At 36.0% G+C, this 18,762-nt stretch overlaps 3 protein-coding genes across 3 annotated transcripts in view; 1 reads left to right on the forward strand and 2 right to left on the reverse strand.

The window, feature by feature from the left end:
* Positions 1-18,762, forward strand: part of LOC132913104 (aurora kinase C-like) — a 316,494-nt gene that overhangs the window by 176,745 nt on the left and 120,987 nt on the right. The window lies entirely within an intron of this gene.
* On the reverse strand, positions 303-4,526 carry LOC132913097 (cytochrome P450 9e2-like). Its single transcript, XM_060971069.1, has one exon. The coding sequence runs from the start codon at positions 4,240-4,242 to the stop codon at positions 2,641-2,643; it is 1,602 nt and encodes a 533-aa protein (XP_060827052.1). The 5' UTR covers positions 4,243-4,526; the 3' UTR covers positions 303-2,640.
* On the reverse strand, positions 6,239-8,576 carry LOC132913574 (cytochrome P450 9e2-like). The gene is made up of 2 exons (XM_060972005.1): positions 7,278-8,576; positions 6,239-7,187 (listed from the first exon to the last, which is right to left on the reverse strand). Exons 1-2 carry the CDS (start codon positions 7,960-7,962, stop codon positions 6,685-6,687), a joined length of 1,188 nt encoding a protein of 395 aa, XP_060827988.1. The 5' UTR covers positions 7,963-8,576; the 3' UTR covers positions 6,239-6,684.

Raw genomic sequence — 18,762 nt, forward strand, 5'->3', positions numbered from 1 at the left:
AAATACTTATCTTTCGTCAATGTACTCTTCGTCGAAGAGATTTCTATATCTGAGTTTCGTTTCGTATCTTTTCAATAGTCGTCATCGTTAGTTCAATTAAAGATTGCCACGTCGTTGCTTCGTTAATTATCTTTGAAGAAAAAATGTCACTGATAACATTATCCGTTTAAAAGTTACAACTAGGTACAACTATATAGTTTCATACAAAATACTTTTCGCAATCTAATCTAGCGATAAGTTGCTTGTAAGCTACTCGCGTGTTTTCTAAAAATATTCGTATGGTGTCAAAGAGGACATATAAGTTGTTTGTTATTTTCTTTTTTATAGTGATACGATTTGATGCGGGTACAACCGCGTACTTATTATTGACAGGTCAATTAATCCATTGCGTATATTCACAATGAGTTCTCTTTTGAATATTTATAAATAGAATGATCGTTCCCAAATGAAATTCAAAGTAATTTCAATTGAAGATCCACAATCGCTTCAAATGGACATCGACGGTCGTTTACAATTGAAATCCCCGGTTTGAAATTGCGACAAATTATAGTCTACAATCGTTCCAACGTTTAGTCTTGAACCTTGTAATCATTCCAAATTGAAGTCGGGCAACAACCACAAACTTTCGCATCTAGAAACTATAACATAATAGACCTAAGATTATCTTTGGAAGACAAAACGTTTAGAATGACCCAATCATTTAATAAATTTATAGTGAATATTCATTGCTTTTCCTTTGGTGTGTTTCAAGAAGTTATAAAAAGAAATGATCATACGTATTTAATCGCCCCAGCTACCGATCGGAACCCTGTCTAAAGACAAAGTTCGCGATTCCCAGAAAATCAAATATCAAATCCATGAGAGTTCGCAGCATATTATCACAATTTCTTGAACCACGAGCATGAAGAAGTAGGTCACAATTAGGTTGGTGTGATATCCGCGTGATATTGTGACGAGCAACCAGCTCGTGATGTAGCAGCTTATATATACGCGGAAACTCGCTCATTAAAGCAACATTCACAAGGTCGTATGGCGTCTTTGCCACTAGCCGATCACGTAGTAGAATATATTACACATACGACTGTTATACGTATCTCGACTCCATGTTACGTGCTGGACATGCAGAGACGATGCTGACGCATCCGGCCAAGATAATTAAGATGGACGCGTAACACGTATCCATTATATGACCAGGAACACGCCACGATTCGATCCTCCTTTTCATTTCTTCTCCGATTCGTTTCGCTGAAATACGAACAGGTTAGACAGTGGCGGAAGAATTTTCTGGGATATCCAAAAAATTCTTCTCTATTTCTTTTGTCTTTTTCCCTTTTATTTACGATCGCGCGGGAAGGTTGGAGGAAGAAGTAAAGAACCTCCAAAACTGAGACACGTCGGTGCTTAACAGAAATTGACTCGTAAAAATAATACGCCAAATAAAGAAAATCGATAAAAAGGATTGAAATGCACCTTAGATATAAACACAAAGCTGATCAAAAACTTCTTTAACATCTTTGAACGAAGATATCGTTTTGTTCGCATCGTTTAATGTTCAGGAAAGGCAATCGTATTTTTTTTTTTTTTTTTTTTTGTATATCGAATCTTTTCTCTATCAGAAAGAACTTTGGAGCCGCAGACGGAGGATGCTATCGTTAATTATTTAGTTTACGGTACCTGAAACTTGAAATTTGTGAAACTAGGACAAAGTATGGTATAGACAGTATGGTATTATCATAAAAACAATAATGTAATTTTATTATAATAAGAATCAATTATAGATTAGAATTATAAATTCTATTTCCCAATACAAACTTGTATTTATTTAGTTTTTTTCTCTATTTAAATCCAAAATATTCTTATTCCAAATATTAATTTTATTTAATCATATTTTATTATAACAAATACATTTATTTAAGTAATAAAAAGTATATAAATGTTAGTATATAGAGAAAATTTCGTAAACACGTATAAAGGAAAAAAAAGTTCTAAAACATCGATCGAGTTATTAGATCATTAGATCTGATAAATGCTTGTAGAATATTAGTAACGACTATTTCCTATAAATTCTACAAAATCAAATTAGTCATAAAGATCGTATCAATAGAAAATCGTTCCACAAAATACTAAAATCGCTTAAAGTTATGAAAATTTAACGATGTTTTAACACAATTAAATAAAACAAGATGTATATCATCTCCGCAAAAGTCATTACGTTCTTCGTTGTTAAATAGAATCATTTTCGACTTGTTGATTTTGAATATAGATATCTAAGAGTGTTTCCCTATTCGAAACAAAGAGAAATCGTTGACCCGAAACCTTGTACAATTCGTGTATTTTATGCGTTACAATCAAAATATTATACGAAAGCTTTTTATTTCTCTATACACTTTGAATACCCCAAGTATATGTGTTTTTCACTTTCTTTAGCGAAACAAGCATCTCGATTGTTAATACTTCGAAATCAAATGACGATGCGAATAACTAAATATAAACTTTTGAAGTGATGTGTTCAATTCGAAACCTTCGGTTCTGATTCCTGGTTTACCGTCCATCTTATCGCAATGAATATATCGAAAAAATATACGTAGATATTTTCAAACGGAAGTTCGGAAGATTGATATTACAAACATCGCATATGACTTAATTGTCTGGATGTCTATCAGGAATCTTCTCGATAAACGTCGTTGTCCCTGGAACCGTAATTTTCTCGACCTCGCCTTTCTTTATGTTTCTCCGTTGCATGTTAAACCAGAATCCATCCTCTGACGTCATAGCAAATCCTTTCTTGTTGAATTTCAGCGGTATAGAAGTCTTGGCGCACGGTATGAGGTTACACCTGGCAAAAATATAGAACAACAAAACTTTCGCCTCCAATATCGCGAATCTGTTACCGATACACATTCTAGGTCCCAACCCAAAGGTAAAGAACGAATTGGAGTTGAACATTTGTTTCGCATCGCTGTAGAACCTATCAGGATTGAATTTGTTTGGCTCTGGATAAATCTGTGGATCGCGCTGAATTCCATAAATCGGTATCCATATGCATTCATTTTTTTGGACGATGTAGGGTTTTTTTCCTGGCAAATGTGGCGGTAATTCGAACGGCTTTACGCAAAGTCTATCGACAGCCACGATGGTCGGATACATCCTAAGACTCTCGAGAATGACAGCGTCCAGATACTTCATGTCGTTGATAGCCTCGTACGTAGCTTCGCCCTTACAATCCTCCAAAACCTGATCGATCTCGTCTTGCAATCTCTTCTGAACTTCCTCGTTCGTTCCAACCTCGTAAGCAGCAAAGCACATCAGAGTAGAGGTGCTTTCGAATCCACCGAAGAAGAAGACGAACGCCTGGGCAGTCATGTCTTCGATGGTCAACTCCTTCCCTGGGCCTAATTTCCCTCTCGTTTCCATCATCAGCTGAATCATATCCGGACGAACGATACCTTTCTCGTCTCTGGTCTTTATCGTAATAGCCACCAAGTCTTGGAAAAAATCCGCGATCTGCTTCCTAATTATCCTGATATTTAACGCTCGAGCTAACCAGGGCAAGCTTCTTACAATGAAAAACTTGAAGGATTGCGATCTTCCAAAATGAGTAGCCTCTCTACCGTACACGTAAAAATTGTTCTTCGGATCCTTTATTGAGTTCACGTTAATACCAAAGGCACAAGTGGCGATTACGTCGTTGGTATATTTGGTGAACGAATCTTTTAACTCCAAAGTAGTCTGGTCGGCAGGCAAAGAAGCGAAATAATCGCCGTATTCCTTAGCGCATTCGCGCATTAGTATGAACATCGACTTCATCTTGCTCGACGTGAAGGCTGGACTCAACGCGTTTCGTACTTCCTTCCATCTTTCGCCACGAAGGGCAAATAAATTCTTACCAAACAAGGGATCTCTATCTACGCTATCGAAGGATCTGTGATCTGGAAAATGATCGAAGTTCTTCACGGTGATCGACTTGAGCAGTTCGAGATCTCGAATCATAACTATGGGTGAGGAGAAGTCGAAAAAACCGACGTACTTCGAATCGGGAAACGACTGGTACATTTTTTCAACCATCTCGGCGAATGAAATTCGTTGAAGTATGGCCTCCCAAATGCTTCCTAATAGCGGGATGTAACTGTAGTAAGGAATCCCACGTTTCTCAAAGAAATCGTAGGTCCGAGTGACTCTGTAATAAGCTACCGCGATTACGGCGACCACCGCCGCGATTATTGGCCACCAGTTTATTTCCATCGTTATTGTTCAACGCTTCTACTGGGTATTCACTGGTATAACACTACACAACCACCTACCAGAAAACTAGATCATTGTTTTTCTTTAAAGAGATTCAATTTTCGATAGGTAATCACGAGAAAAGTTTATGTTCGATTCGATGTTAAAAAAAAGCTTAGAAGATGTCAACGTATATGGATACTCTCATGTGAGAGACTGGCCGAAGACGCGATTGAATGATGCTCATGCTAGAGAGCTGCGTGCGTACTGACTGGCTATGAGGGATTGATGAAACTGTTAATAGCCGTCGAGCTATTTATACTAGAGCATGCAAACATTTGTATTGCGTATGTAAGAAAACAAGTCTTATCACATTTCTGTGTATTTCTCGACTGTGTAGTCTTTGAATATTTCTTATTTCTGTCTACCGTTTAGCGACATGATGTTGTAGAAATTATTGGTGATTTAGTCGTCAACTATGCTTTATTATTTTAGTTTTTATCTGTCTAATAGGTAAATGTATCTATCTTATCGAATATAGATGTCCTTCGTGCATTTGTATCTTTATACATTATTTTGCATTATTATCGCTTTTTTACTTATCAGACTACATAAAAATGAGACATAATCGTCTTTATTTTTATGCCACTATTTCTTTGAAAATTCCTCGATTAGAGAAATTTTCTTAATAACAATTATGCGATGCTATTAGATAATAATGTAAATTAAGATGATCGAAGAAAAAATAGATATTATTCTAGGATAATATTTGAATTTCCTATGCTGTATTTGAAACTTTTTTAGATTTTCTTTCCCAAAGAATTATGATATAACGTAATATAAAGTCGTATAAATTTTGTGAATACGAAATAACGTGGTTAACGCAGAGATTCGGTGAGAATAATTAAATGACGAATGTATGAAACTTGACGCTATAATATAGAAACCGAAACAATGTTCAAAAGTATATTTAATATATTTTTTTGCCAAAATTTCATACATATTATACTGTACAGAAATGAAGGCAAGTAAGGATATTCTTCGATATATCGCGAAATATGGTAAACGTAAAACTTCAAAGTATGAAGAAATCTGCGCAATTGTCATTTCTTTTTTGCCTAATTTAATATCCTAATATGAAATCGAATCATTTCATATTTGACGAAATTAATATCTCGCCAAATCAAACACGTATTTCTTTGTATAAGTTCCTAAATTTTATTGAAAAATTGGGATTTTTTTATATTTTCGAAAAGCGAGATATTCGGTTCAGAATATGCGCGGAAAATTTCATACAGAGATTTGAAATATTGACGAAGTTAAAGGAGTACAAAGTCACGTGAATGCAATTTCAGAAGCCTGTATCCCAAAACTATATTTATGATATTGGTTGTCGCGAAAACTAATTATCCAAATAACTACAAGTTTTACATGCACAAATAAAAGTATGTACATTCCTTTATGGGTCCGTAAGAATGGATAAAATCTATTATGTTAAAATTTTTGCGACAACAAAAAGAAATTGTATTGTTTCACTTTATGAGTCTTTTGATTATATCTCGTTTGTTTATTGACTCTTTAATCAGTGATAATAACAGATATGTTGCCATTTTATACGATATACATATCTTTGAGATCATTTAGGCTTACGCGACATTTGTACATTTAAGTATATATAAGTATACATAAGTATAGATATACATATATTAAGGTGTATACTGCTATAAGTATACTGCTATCGAACCAGTTAACCATTTTCACTGCTAATAATTTTTATATATTGTTAGATTTCTCACGGGAGCTGTAAATACTTTTAAGATTTCTGTATTCAAGCTTTTGTAAATTACGTCGATCTTATTGTTTGTTTAAACCTGCACGTTATTCAGTTTATGTATACTAATGGGTTTCACTCGCGTATACAGATAAATATTTATTAATATTGTTGCTTGTCTGATAAAAATTCGTAGTAAAATATACGCTTCAAATTCACATCAAAGAGATCACGCTGCTATACTCGAACTCAAAAAAATACACGAAGCAAATCAATTCTAAAGGTACAATACGATTAGTCTTATTATTCAGAACAACCATTTCTCTTCGAGTATTCAGAAACAAGCTTTCCTTCTCTGGCAATTAAACTCGTTTAAAATTTCTCCCAGCAAATTTCTCTTTATTAATTCGTGCTGCTAACTTGGAATTTAAATATTACGTATTATTTGTATACCTTTACTCCGATATATTTGTTCAGTTTATCTTTCCACTGATCGATTCATACTGATTCTTCTTAATTCAAAATAATTCACTAATTTCATACAACTTTTTTATTCACAATCTTCCTTCAGCCAGTTCATACTGTCAGATTTTATTAATTTTACCATCTTATAAGATTTGAATAAAATTCAATTCAACGGATTAATTAAACATTTCTTCGATTAATTAAATGTTTCTCGGAACTATTCGCAATCAAAATCCATTTTTCGCCGTAAGAAACACTCCTCTCGTCTTCAATTCCATAGGCATCGTCGTCCCGGAACAAACTTCGAGCCGGCAACGGACAAAAATATGGAACAATGCGACTTTAGCCTCCATTAACGCGAACCTTTTGACGATACAATTTCTTAGATCCATGCCAAATGGTAAATACGCTCCACTGTTAACGAGATTACTCTTCTTATCCAAAAATCGATGTGGATCGAAGGTATTCGGTTCCTCAAAATATTTTGGATCACGTTGGATCACGTAGATCGGCAACCATAGATGAGAACCTTCGTTCATTACGTATGGTTTCGCTCCTGGCAGAACTGGAGTTAGTTCGAATGATTTCGAGCATTCTCGATCGGTAATAGGTATAATTGGATACATTCCCAGTGTCTCGTTGATCATAGCGTCGAGATACTCTAAACGACTGCTGGATATTTCGAAAGTGAATTGGCCAAAACGCAATCGATTTCGGCATACAGTCTTTCCTGAACCTCGAGATTTACAGCCACTTTATGAGCAGCAAAGCATAATAGTCCGGATGTAGTCTCGAAGCCTCCAAAAAAGAAAATAAATGCTTGGGGCAGTGATATCATGGACGGTGAGATCCTTTCCCGAGACTAATTTAGCTTTGGTCTCCATCATCAGCTGAATAAAATCTGGTCTGACTATACCTTTCTCTTCTCTAACTTTGATACTGTCAGATACCACTTGTTTGAAGAAATCCGTCACTTTTTTGTTTAACAACGTTATACCAAATCTAGCTAATCCTGAGAATATTTTTATCACGATAAGTTTGAGAATCGTTACGCTGTGAATGTCCAAAGCCTCTCTGCCTAAAGTATAAAATTTATTTTTTTGATCGGCCAATGAATCGATCACGATACCAAAAGCACACGTCGCGAACACGTCGTTGGCATACCTGGTGAAGATGTCCTTCATCTCTACCACGTTCTCATTCGCCGGAAGGGTTGACAAATATTTTGCCACGTTTACATCGGTCTCGGACATCAATTGAAACATGGATCTCATTTTACTGGAGCTGAAGGCTGGAGTGAATAACGATCTGACGTTTCTCCACCTATCGTCACGGAATAACAACAGATTACTGCTGAAGAAGTTGTCTATGTGTTCGTTGATGAAATTTTGATGGTTTCGAAAATAGTCGAAATTTGTTATGGTAATGGATTTGATCAACTTTTCATCGAGAATCATCAAGACTGGTGTCATTCTGTTGTCTGACAGTCTTACGAAGAAATCCATAATGATCGTGCGAATGGAGATTAGATTGAAAAGGCTACCATTCAAATTCGTTGAGTCAATTTTTCGAGTACAACGGCATTCAAACGTATGGAAATCTGTAAGTTTAAAAATGCTTTTAAGTTACGTAATTGATCGAGGATATATGATTCATCGATCAAACGATCGATTGAGTGATTACGAATCCAACGATTCGGTTCGATCATCAGTTGATTACAATAAATATTTAATGTAATTGTCGTGTTATTATTTGATAATCATATCGTTCTTAAAATATTGGTAGTAAAGGTGAAAATAAATATTACTGGAATAACTTAAACAGCTTTAAATACTTACGAAACACAGTTTGGTCCGGTTGGATAACATTTCCTAACATCCATCGTGTCGCTTGCAACAGCACATACATACATACATACATACATACATACATACATACATACATACATACATACATACATACGTATATAACGTCTGATATAACAACTCAAAGTTCACTTTTGCTTATATATACTGATAAATTAGAGCGCGTTGATGATATTCGTTGAAATTTTTATGACGAAAACAATTTTTCAGGCATGTCCTTTAATTTGTTGAGATTAGGTGATGTCTTTAACGAATATGTACATTCACTTTTACTTTTAACACTTTGAGGGCTACTGTCAATTAAACGTGATGACACTCTGCCATTTGTCAGACGTCGTCACGTTTACGTGATTTCAGATTTTTGCTTAATTTAGTCGGTACTTGCGCATGAAACAAATGATTTCTGTATTTGACTGTACTCTATTGAAGAGAAAAGATTTACGAATGCACTGAAAAGGCCGATAATTTGTGAGTCTGATGATCCAGTGATAGTGAATGGTTAGGAAAGGATAACATTCCGATTTTTTGTAACTGTATGGGATTGTCAGGAAATGAGTAAATATAAACTAAATTAATATCATATGATAAAGACTTAATAATAATGATGGTTCAATGCGAGTTTCTCAAAAAGCATATCATAATTACATATAGAGCGGTTGGCAGTAAGATCTACGCCAAGATGCGTCAAAGTGTTAAAGATCGATGAGAAAGAAACGAAACTATAACTATTATTCAATACCTTCAATTCTTTCTTTTCTTCTTTTTGCTTCATTGACTCCTCTATTATGGTTTCTCATGTGCACACATTTTAATTTTTAATTCTATATCAAAAAATGAAATAAACGTGGAGACTTAAAATTAAATATTACTCGGCAATAAGATTACCCGCTTAATTTGGACGAAAAAAGATTAAAATAAAGGCACGTTGTCAATAAAAATATTTCTATCAGAAATTGTTGAATCGCCGATCACGTGCGTGATATTTTATTATTTTAATTCGAGTAGAAATCCAAAACGAGGACATGTTGTCATTCGAACTCGATGAAAATCACACGATCTCTAGAATGAATAATTTCTAAACCGTTACTTCGCGATGGCATGTAATTAGAAACTCTTTGTGGATTTTCTTATATAAGTGGCGTATCTAGTTACTTCTACAACTATCCAGAGCGAGAGAACAGAGGAAGCTAAAGAAATAGTATAGTAATTATTCTCTACCTACGTTGATGATTAATACACTGTTAGTTGATTCTCAAAGCAACGCTTATTGCAATTCAAAAGATGTTCATGTTAAATAATCACGTACAGGTTTGATTTTCCCAGTGTTCCATTTTACTCGAAAGTTAAACTCGAAGGACCCGTTTCCGTAATATTACGCAACTGGATATGTATTACGTTTAATCTCGCATTATGAATATTAAAACAAAAGTTTTATTGGGAAATAATTTTTTAATAAATTTATTTAATAAATTTATTTGAAATTCGCATTGGTTAGGTTATTCGCTTACGAATCTTTTATTCAATTTACATAATGCTAAACTCTTTTACTCTGATAAAATTTAAAAGACTCCCCGAACAGACATTTCTCGCGATTTCTGATACGAACTTTCTTTCATCTATTGGTGATACCAGTCATCATCGTCCACACGTCGCAGTCTCATGCAAATAATTCAGTTAGGCGTGCCATGTTTCTATTTAACCTGGTTCCGTTCGGTTTAAATAAATGCCAGTGAAAATCTAAATTTATATGCGAGCTTGCCATGTAAATTAATGTAAATTCTATTATACGCGAAATAAGTTGGAAACTGTACCCGTGGTTGAACCTTAATTCCTTAATCTCTCCTGTTTTCTAATATCGCGAGAATTCTATTTTACTACTGTTCCGAAAATACATTCTTTCTATCCATCACATCGTATCACGATGTAGGTATGATTATTTCGGGTTACCGATATTTCAAAATTCTCCCAAGAAATCGGTCGAAATCAAAAAGAGACAAAATTACGGGATAAAATAACCACTAAACGGACATCTTTTCAATTGCTAGAATATTGATCAAAGAATTAATTAATCGAACGTACAATTAATTTAATAGCACGCGGATCTTTCGTTTTGCGAAAACAAAACATTTCCGTCTATCAAGTCGAAAACTTTTGCGCTATACTGTATGCATCCATTTTGAATCCACGGCAGCGTATTCTAAACGCGAGGCATAATCTCTACCGGCTTGATTTTGGCACGTATTCGAAGATGAACACCTACTGATTTCCAACAGCGCAAACGAACCGTCTGAATATGGGATAATATTGCGTGTAGTCCGATTACGAAGTTGCCTTAACAATATGGACGAGATATGCGTGTGGTAATAACCGAACCGGACGCTTTTGATCTGTTCCGACATTTCCTCGAACCGCTCCGCCCGATCCTGACTACCAAACTAAATCGCATCCCTCGTTTCGCAATCGTTTGTTTTCCAAAGCTTCATCCGGCCACCCACTCGTGGACAATTGAAATGTTCCACTCATAAAAGAAACGATTAATGTCTCGAGTAGAATTTCAGCAAATACCGGTGCTTTTGCAGGAAATACGCGCACAGTTTCTAGATACGAAGACTGTCTTAATAAAATATTAAAGTGAGAATTCCTCGTACAACTCTCTCAGTTTCGCGCATCGATTTTAACCTCTTTTAAAACGATAAAAAGGAAAAGAAACAGAGAGATATAAAACGTTTTTTCCAAAAACCCAAACGTGCATCCACTTTTGCACAAGGAAACAAGCTTTTAGAGCGAAAGTTTGAGACAGGCTTACACAGGATTTCTGATAAAAGCGAAAACGAGACCAACAGAGATAGAGAGAAAGAAAGAAAGTGGGTGGGTAAGTGAGTGAGTGAATGAGAGGGAAGGGAGGGAGGGAGGGAGAGAGAGAGAAGAGAAAGAAGGAAAACGAGAAAGGGCTAGAGGAACAAAATTCATTTGGCCAAATTAAACAGAGTTTAGCAATTTGCGCTTAATCCATTTGTCGGGGATCCGGCGTCCGTCAGTCCGTCCGTTTGCTTCATCTCTCTCTCTCTCTCTCTCTCTCTCTCTCTCTCTCTCTCTCTCTCTCTTCAACCCTCCTCTTAACACGACCACCACTATGCACCCTTTCCTTGCCCTTCCAACGTTTCACCTTAGTCCTGTCGATACTAATCCTCTCTGCCCCTCTCTTTCTCTGGCTTTCCCTTTCTCGGTTCTAGACCTAGAGAGTAGAGAACTCTGGTCTCGTTCTCTTTGCTTCGCATGATTCGCCGGGTGCCACTTTGAAACCGGGTGTCTCGCAAATTTCCGGCGTGCACAAGGGCCACGTTAATAAATTGCAGGCCAGCCGTGTACGATAGTTGCCGCAGAGCGACAACGACAACGTGTAAACGGAAATTTCGTTTGCAGGAAGTGTAAAAGATGAGAATCGGCACTATGACGTACGCTGGACATCGCTCTTGGTGGAACAACTCTCGCTACGTGTCCTTCCGAGAAAGGTAAAGATTACACTGTTTTCTCAAGTATATAGAACGAATCGGTCTTTAGCAGGTATTTTGTAAAGATTGGAACGACCTCGGGCGTGTTCCGTTTTTCTTTATCAAACCGTAGTCTCGGAACTCTAGAACTCGGAACTAAAAGAATATTGAACAATTTACGATGAACCTTAGATTATCATTTGATATTAGACGAGATTTCTTTTAAATATATCGTTCTAGGATGGATAATTTTGGCTATGAGGATTTCGTTAAAAGTTTAGTATTCTTTCGAAACAAAACGTTTCAATTATACGACATATTTTACAATGATATTCGAGTAAAATATTAAACATTACGCAAAAAAATATACGAAACTTCACAGTTTTCGTGAGACGTTTAAAATCATTTAAGAAAGTCGAACTTACCTCGTGCTGTGCTCGTGAGATGTTAGAAATATTTTTACATATGTATTTTGAAAATTTCGAATTTTGTAAGTCGAAACAATGCAGCAAATAAAATTTATAGGAATAGAAGATTAAACAGAGACTAAACTGATTCGAGGGCTGACCTATGGATCGCGTCAGCCTAATTCCTCGAGTGCCTCGAACGCAATAAATCTACAAGCAGGACGTAAAGATATATCGTCTCGACTTGCACGCCAAAGTGCGCCGTTTCCTGCCCATCCAAAAGGCAGTCTTTCAACTTCCTGAAGAATCAGATACCTCCCAGCTATTTGTCTTTTAGTTCCGAAAAAAATATCTGGTAATGCGGATTCTCTAAAATATGTTTAAGACTGCACACGTGTTCAACAACGTTTAGTTTTTAATCATATTATTACATTAATTAGCAAACCTAGTCTTTCTTATTCTTTTTATTAACCATTTAAAAAATTGAGAAATTCATTCCAGTAGTCGGTCGAATTATAGTAGAAAGAAAAGTACCTTTTATAATGCACTTTGTTTCAGGTCGATATTTCAATTAGCTTCCGAGACAGAGGACTTGAAAGTGGAGCGTGTACAGCACAAATAGATGAAAAGTATCGTGACCCAAATCTTTTTCTGGGAACACGTACGCGGAATAGTAAATAGTAAAAAGACATAACTTACTATCTGCCATTGCCCACCGTAGACGTGTGAACTTTGGGATAGGTCACTTAGGTGCGATTGGAAGTCCTGTCGACATGAAATAAAAAGTACGTCAAAGAGGAATTTGTACTGGCATCTTATTATATCGATTTTATAAAAGAAAGCATTTTTTGTACCAACTCGGAATATAAGAAGTTTAATGTTTCCATGATTTTAATACATCTCATCTAATGCGTTTAGTGATTGCGCCGGTACATATCCGTTTTTTGAACTTGCGGTAATTATACGGCGTCGAAATTGCGATTCAAAGTAATATGTAATTCAAAATAATATGTACGTATATCACCTCCGGCGACATAGCTTTTTATCGAAGAAATAATTGTAGGATAATACAATTCTTAAAAATCGCGATATGTCAAACCGTGTTTGTATTTCATTGGCGCACTACTAAACAGGAACGAGAGAAAGAGGGGGGGGGAGAGAGAGAGAGAGATAACTCAAAGAACACCATAGCTCGTTCCATAGAACACATTTTATCCTTCTACACTTGTACCCTACGCGAATCGAGTCTTTCAGCTACTGGTTTACATCGCACGAACCGGCTCCTATCTTATTATCACGGAATTGTTTTCAGCCCTCTTTCTCTGTTAGCCTCTCTGTTCCTCCTGCCTATCCTGCTTCTCCGTCTTTCTCTTTGTCCCTTGTCATTGTATCCCTATCCCAAGACCATACTATGTCCTTCTCTCCTCTATTTAGAAAGATACTGGAAGCAAGCACAGCGGTGGAGCCAACTTAAGTGTATTGGCAGTTGCGTCCACCTTTTATTTTCATCCAATCGGGCGAGGACCTTTAAGGATCACTCCGTTGGAAAACAGCAGTAGAGTGCTCTTCGAACCGAATATTTCTGGTTTCGGAGACTCGAGAAACTCGGCTCGACTCTTAAATGCATAGATCTTGCCCGTTTTAAAACAGCACTGAAAAAACATCGAGAAACCGTTCTTGCACCAAACCCTACTTCCTGCTATGTCGCTTATCGAATATGTATATCGCTTCCTGACGAGTTTTTAAGGAAGCACTACAAAAGTTTCAATTCAACTTAGAAACGCTTTCGTGGCGATTATTCATCGAGTGATTATTCGTTTCGAAGATTTTCTAATGCCTTTTTGATGGTCTGTCATGTAAAGCGCTATATAAAGACGCGCTTACTTTATTCTCAGCTATTTAATAAAATATTATACAATGTAAAATGAAAAAGTTGTAGCCGAACTATGAAACTTAAAATGAATGGTAGAAAAATTCCAACCTTCGATCTAGGAAATATGGTTCATGGCGAAGTTCGAATCTGAATTTCTCCACCTAGCCATCGTTTCCCCTCTCGTCATTGCTTATATCCGGTTGAGATTGGAAAGGACGAAGGTAACTTTAGTCATAAAGACAGAATTTTTAACGATGTTAAATCGAAAAAGTTACCTCGGTTTTTATTACCTTCCGATTAATCGTAGAAAGTAAATTGCAAAATTGATCTTGGATACGGCCGATGTTAGAAAATTGGTAGAGTACATATATTCCATTTTATTTTCCCTTTATTTCCCAGATTTGCTTATTTTATTCGCAGAGTCTTTAAAATTATGCACGTCTTCAAAATTAACCTAACCCCAACTAAAACAAAATAACACGTTCTTTTCACAATTATTTTTGTGCAATCCAGAGCAGAAGAATGCACCAGTTGCTTCTATTACGAACGAACCGTTTATACCAAACGCTATGAAGCTGTCCTACATCCCGGGAAATTCATTTCATTATTCTCATTTGTTCGAACCAAGTGAATCATCCTTTCTCCCGATGGCATTACGGTTTTGGAGCGAGCCAGAGTGTATCGAGGGTCATCGAATAAATGCTTCACTTTGTTATTGCCGCCGATGCTCTCGTTTTCACGGTGGAAAATCAGTTGGACACGGGACACACAAGCCTGCGTTTCTAACCAAGGCGCGTTTCGATTAATTTTTCCAGCATTACAACCGCGACCTATTCGCATCGTCTGTAAACCAATACCACGGTCCTCGAACGCGCGCAGGAACAACCGACACTCAACACACACATACACATGACCTATTATCTTCGCCGATTTCCACGGAATTCATGGAGGTTGTATGACGTTCTATTATCAGATTGCGTCACCGGGAAATTGCGCCCCCGTCAGCACGTCCTGTAATCGCGCGCGTTCGCCTGTAACGCGAAGCGTTCCGTGCGTTTTGTAATCGCAGAACGATCATGACGGTGAAACCGATCGGTTGGAAAAACTCGATTGCTACTTTCGCTCGTAGAATCTATGACGAATAGACCAACGATTTGCCGAGAGTTGAAAATGCGCTGCTGTGCCCTCTCTATTCCAAACATTTATGACAATACTCTGTTTAGTGGAAATTTTACTCGATTAAATTGTTTCTTCGCGCGACTCAAATGATGCAAGTTATGTTGCGTCGCGCTTGAGTTGCTTTAGAAATCAAATGTATCGCTCAGAAAACCAAATTGTAAACTTCTGTTGATAATATTGATTTGATCGTGCAGCGAGATGAAACGATAAAAAGGAACGCGCGCGAAAAGATTTCCAACTCGTAAAAACGGCATATCGCGAATGTCGTTGGGCAATAAATATTCACCTCTGTGCCTATAATATCCACGACACGTATTTCACGGTTTTGCCTCGTCCATTCGGCCGCTGGAGATACTCTAACGGAACGAAGAGAACACGCGATTCGTAGCGTGTCCACGTCCACGCGACTGCAAAAATATTCAAATACTCGTGCACCAGGAGCAGAACCTTTCACGGAAGCCTTATTCCAGTACAACAATGTTCCATTAGTTTTATACGTTGTCTGCATGCGTTTATTGATGCTCGGTGAAAAAGGAACATCGAGGACGAACCTGTCTCGAGGACTATCGCGCTTTCGATCAAATCTCATCGTGTCTGTTTTTGATTAATTACTTTCTGATAATTATCCCGTTGCAGTTTGTGAATTTCTCGATACAAACGACCAACACTGTAAAACATTGAATCTAATTTCTTGAAGATCTTTTCTTACAGAACAATTATGGCTTTCAAGAGTTCGATTCAAAATCACAGTTCTTTTCCAATGTAAGAAAGAGAGTAAACGATCTGTATCTTATTGATTAAAATCTACAGATTACAGTAGATACTTTCCCAGCAGAATACAAAAAAGAAACGAAAAATTTACGAAATTTATTCAATTTAATTATATTTATCAAACAATGCTTTAAATTTGAGAATTCTTGTTTTTAAGAATTGTAATGATTAATAAAAATAGAAAATAAGTAATTTCTTCTACATTATATGTACAAATTATTATAATTAAAGAAGTAATTCGTAATAACGTATATGTAATTAATAATCCAGAAGAATAAGAAGAAATAGAAGGAGAAGAAGAAAAAAGAAGAAAGAAGAATTCGTCTAGCAAGGATTACTTCAGGCCAGGTTGGCGACGCGTATTCTTGGGGAATTAACACACATTTGCGCTGTTATTGCTTGAGAATACACGTAGTTTGCCTGGTCGTTCACTCCTAAACGTCGCAACGATATCACGAACTTGTATTATACATAAACGATGTTTATACAGATTTTCTACACGCATCGTTATCGTCTCATCCGCAGATGACCGCAGAAAAATCATCTACGCATTAAGTATTCTTAATGTGCTACTAAATGTAGTTGAACGCTACCTTGCATGAACCACGCACATTTTCCACACAAATTACAGACCATTGTAGCTCACAATATTCACATACATACACATAAAATAAAAGATAAAGAAACCAAAAGAAAAAAAATGTTTAATCTTATACTCGAAGAATTAATTAAGGTAATGTGCAATAATACAAATTAATGTACAGCCAAATGAAAAATTATGTTTATCGCGTTAAATACCTATTTTAATGTTTTCGATTCCGTTGCTAAAATGATACTATCCTTGCAAAGTAGTTCTAACCAATTTTAAACACATCTGGGGAACAGCCTATTCGTTTTTTCAATAGGCATATCGAATCATGCTTTTAAAAGGAACACCTCAGATATCGTAATTGTCCCTGACTAATTTCGAGATCATTATACAAAGGAAACGAAAGCATTGGAGAAGAATATCGTAAACCTTTTTCTAAATGAACTCTCCACTACTACATTTTTACGTAACATGTTTTAGCGATTTTAGCTTGATAAGAGGATAAAATAGTTCTGGAAGGATTTCTGTCCTTGAAATGATACTTCATTTCGACAGGAAAAGAAAAACGATAGGAAAATTGCATAAACATAAAGTTGCAGTTAATTATAGATTTAGAATAGGATTAGGTTATTTTGCTATAGATGTTTTTGGGCCTTTTCATTATTAGTTCCTTCAACTCTTTCATTTCTTTCATTTTTGTATTCTCTATTATCTCTTTAATCATTTTTATTTAATTCCGACGCAAGTGATTTGGGTGCGTAGCGTGTATAGTGTGTACAGTGCGTGTTGTACGTATCGCGTTTATTGTGTGCCTTTTTGCACGAAAACGGAGGCTATATTGAATATTTACTATAATACAAAATGATTGTTATTTTTGGTACGATTTTGCTATGAATGATCTGGACATTCGCGACGCATGTGTGAAATTTGTATAAATATTGTTTATATGTAGTATTACTTATTGATTATTTATAAAGGCAAAAGATTAGAGGAAACATTAATTATCTCTACTCAAAAATTCCATGAAGCCGTTTTCGATATGCTATTATGGATTTTAATTAGTAGGCAGTAACGTTTAATCTACTATTTTTCTTACAAAACGTTATGCAAAATGGTTCACGTCTTCAAATATCATAAACTTCTTCTCTATGGTTTGTCCAAGGTAAGCTGCTGTCCATGTATCGTTCGATTGAGGATTCCCGTACACTTTACTACTTAGGCTGACCTACTTTCGTTCATGTAAGGTTTACTCGCGTACAAGGCGCAATATGTTTGTCGATTTTTAATTATCAATAACTAAAAGACAAAGTCGAAAATTTTTTTATTTTTGATTTTTATTTTATTTCGGTTTCAATAATCACTCCTTAAATTTCCTAACACTGTAGTCGAACACTCAGTATTTTTTAACGCAATGACCTTTGAGTGGAACTATAAACGGAAATTGATTAAGCAGCTTAATTATGCGTACAATCGAGATTTATCGGAGATACTACATTGTACGATTTATATCTCGAACAATGTTCAATGTCTCGACGGTTTTCATCGATCGATCCTACTCGCACAGCATTATTGTATCTTGTTGTCGCGAACAGAAAGAAGAGTTTTTCTTTTTCGTAAAAAAATCTTTTTTATTGTGTAAAAGGCAAGCGGATGGAAGAAAATAAAGAGCGAGTTACCTTCTTGATATTTTCCCCTTTACGTTCCCTTTGTCCCCTTAAAAACCCCTCCTCCTGATATATCTTTCGAATGACTGCAACTAATAATGCACGGAAATAATGGCTATGCCAGTAATACATCTCTCCATTATTGCGATACTAGTGTGAAAAATGAATGATAGAATCAAATTATTTTATTTTCTTCCTATTCTCTTCGCGTCTTCTTATCGATGCGAAAGATCGAACCAATTGATATTGTACAGAAAATAAGACATAATACATGCATTTCTTATTTTGGCACTGACTCTAATTTAGTATCGATATGAACGAACAAATCCAATTCTGCGTTACATGTATTGAAATTATAAATAGATTATATTTTTCGTGTTTCTTCGAATCTAGATTTCTTGAACGAAGATTAATTTTCATAAATACGGACGTTCTAATTGGAATTAATCATCTCGAAAGCAGCAAA

This window comes from Bombus pascuorum, chromosome 13 (genome assembly GCF_905332965.1).
Source record: "Bombus pascuorum chromosome 13, iyBomPasc1.1, whole genome shotgun sequence".
Classification (NCBI taxonomy): Eukaryota; Metazoa; Arthropoda; class Insecta; order Hymenoptera; family Apidae; genus Bombus; species Bombus pascuorum.

What these genes read in the sequence shown, in the direction of transcription:
- LOC132913097 (XM_060971069.1), bottom strand. Translation starts at nt 4,242, where the DNA reads ATGGAAATAAACTGGTGGCCAATAATCGCGGCGGTGGTCGCCGTAATC.
- LOC132913574 (XM_060972005.1), bottom strand. Translation starts at nt 7,962, where the DNA reads ATGGATTTCTTCGTAAGACTGTCAGACAACAGAATGACACCAGTCTTG. An exon ending in CCATGATATCACTGCCCCAA is followed by an intron (nt 7,188 to 7,277) that starts GCATTTATTTTC and finishes CTCGAGGTTCAG; the next exon opens with GAAAGACTGTATGCCGAAAT.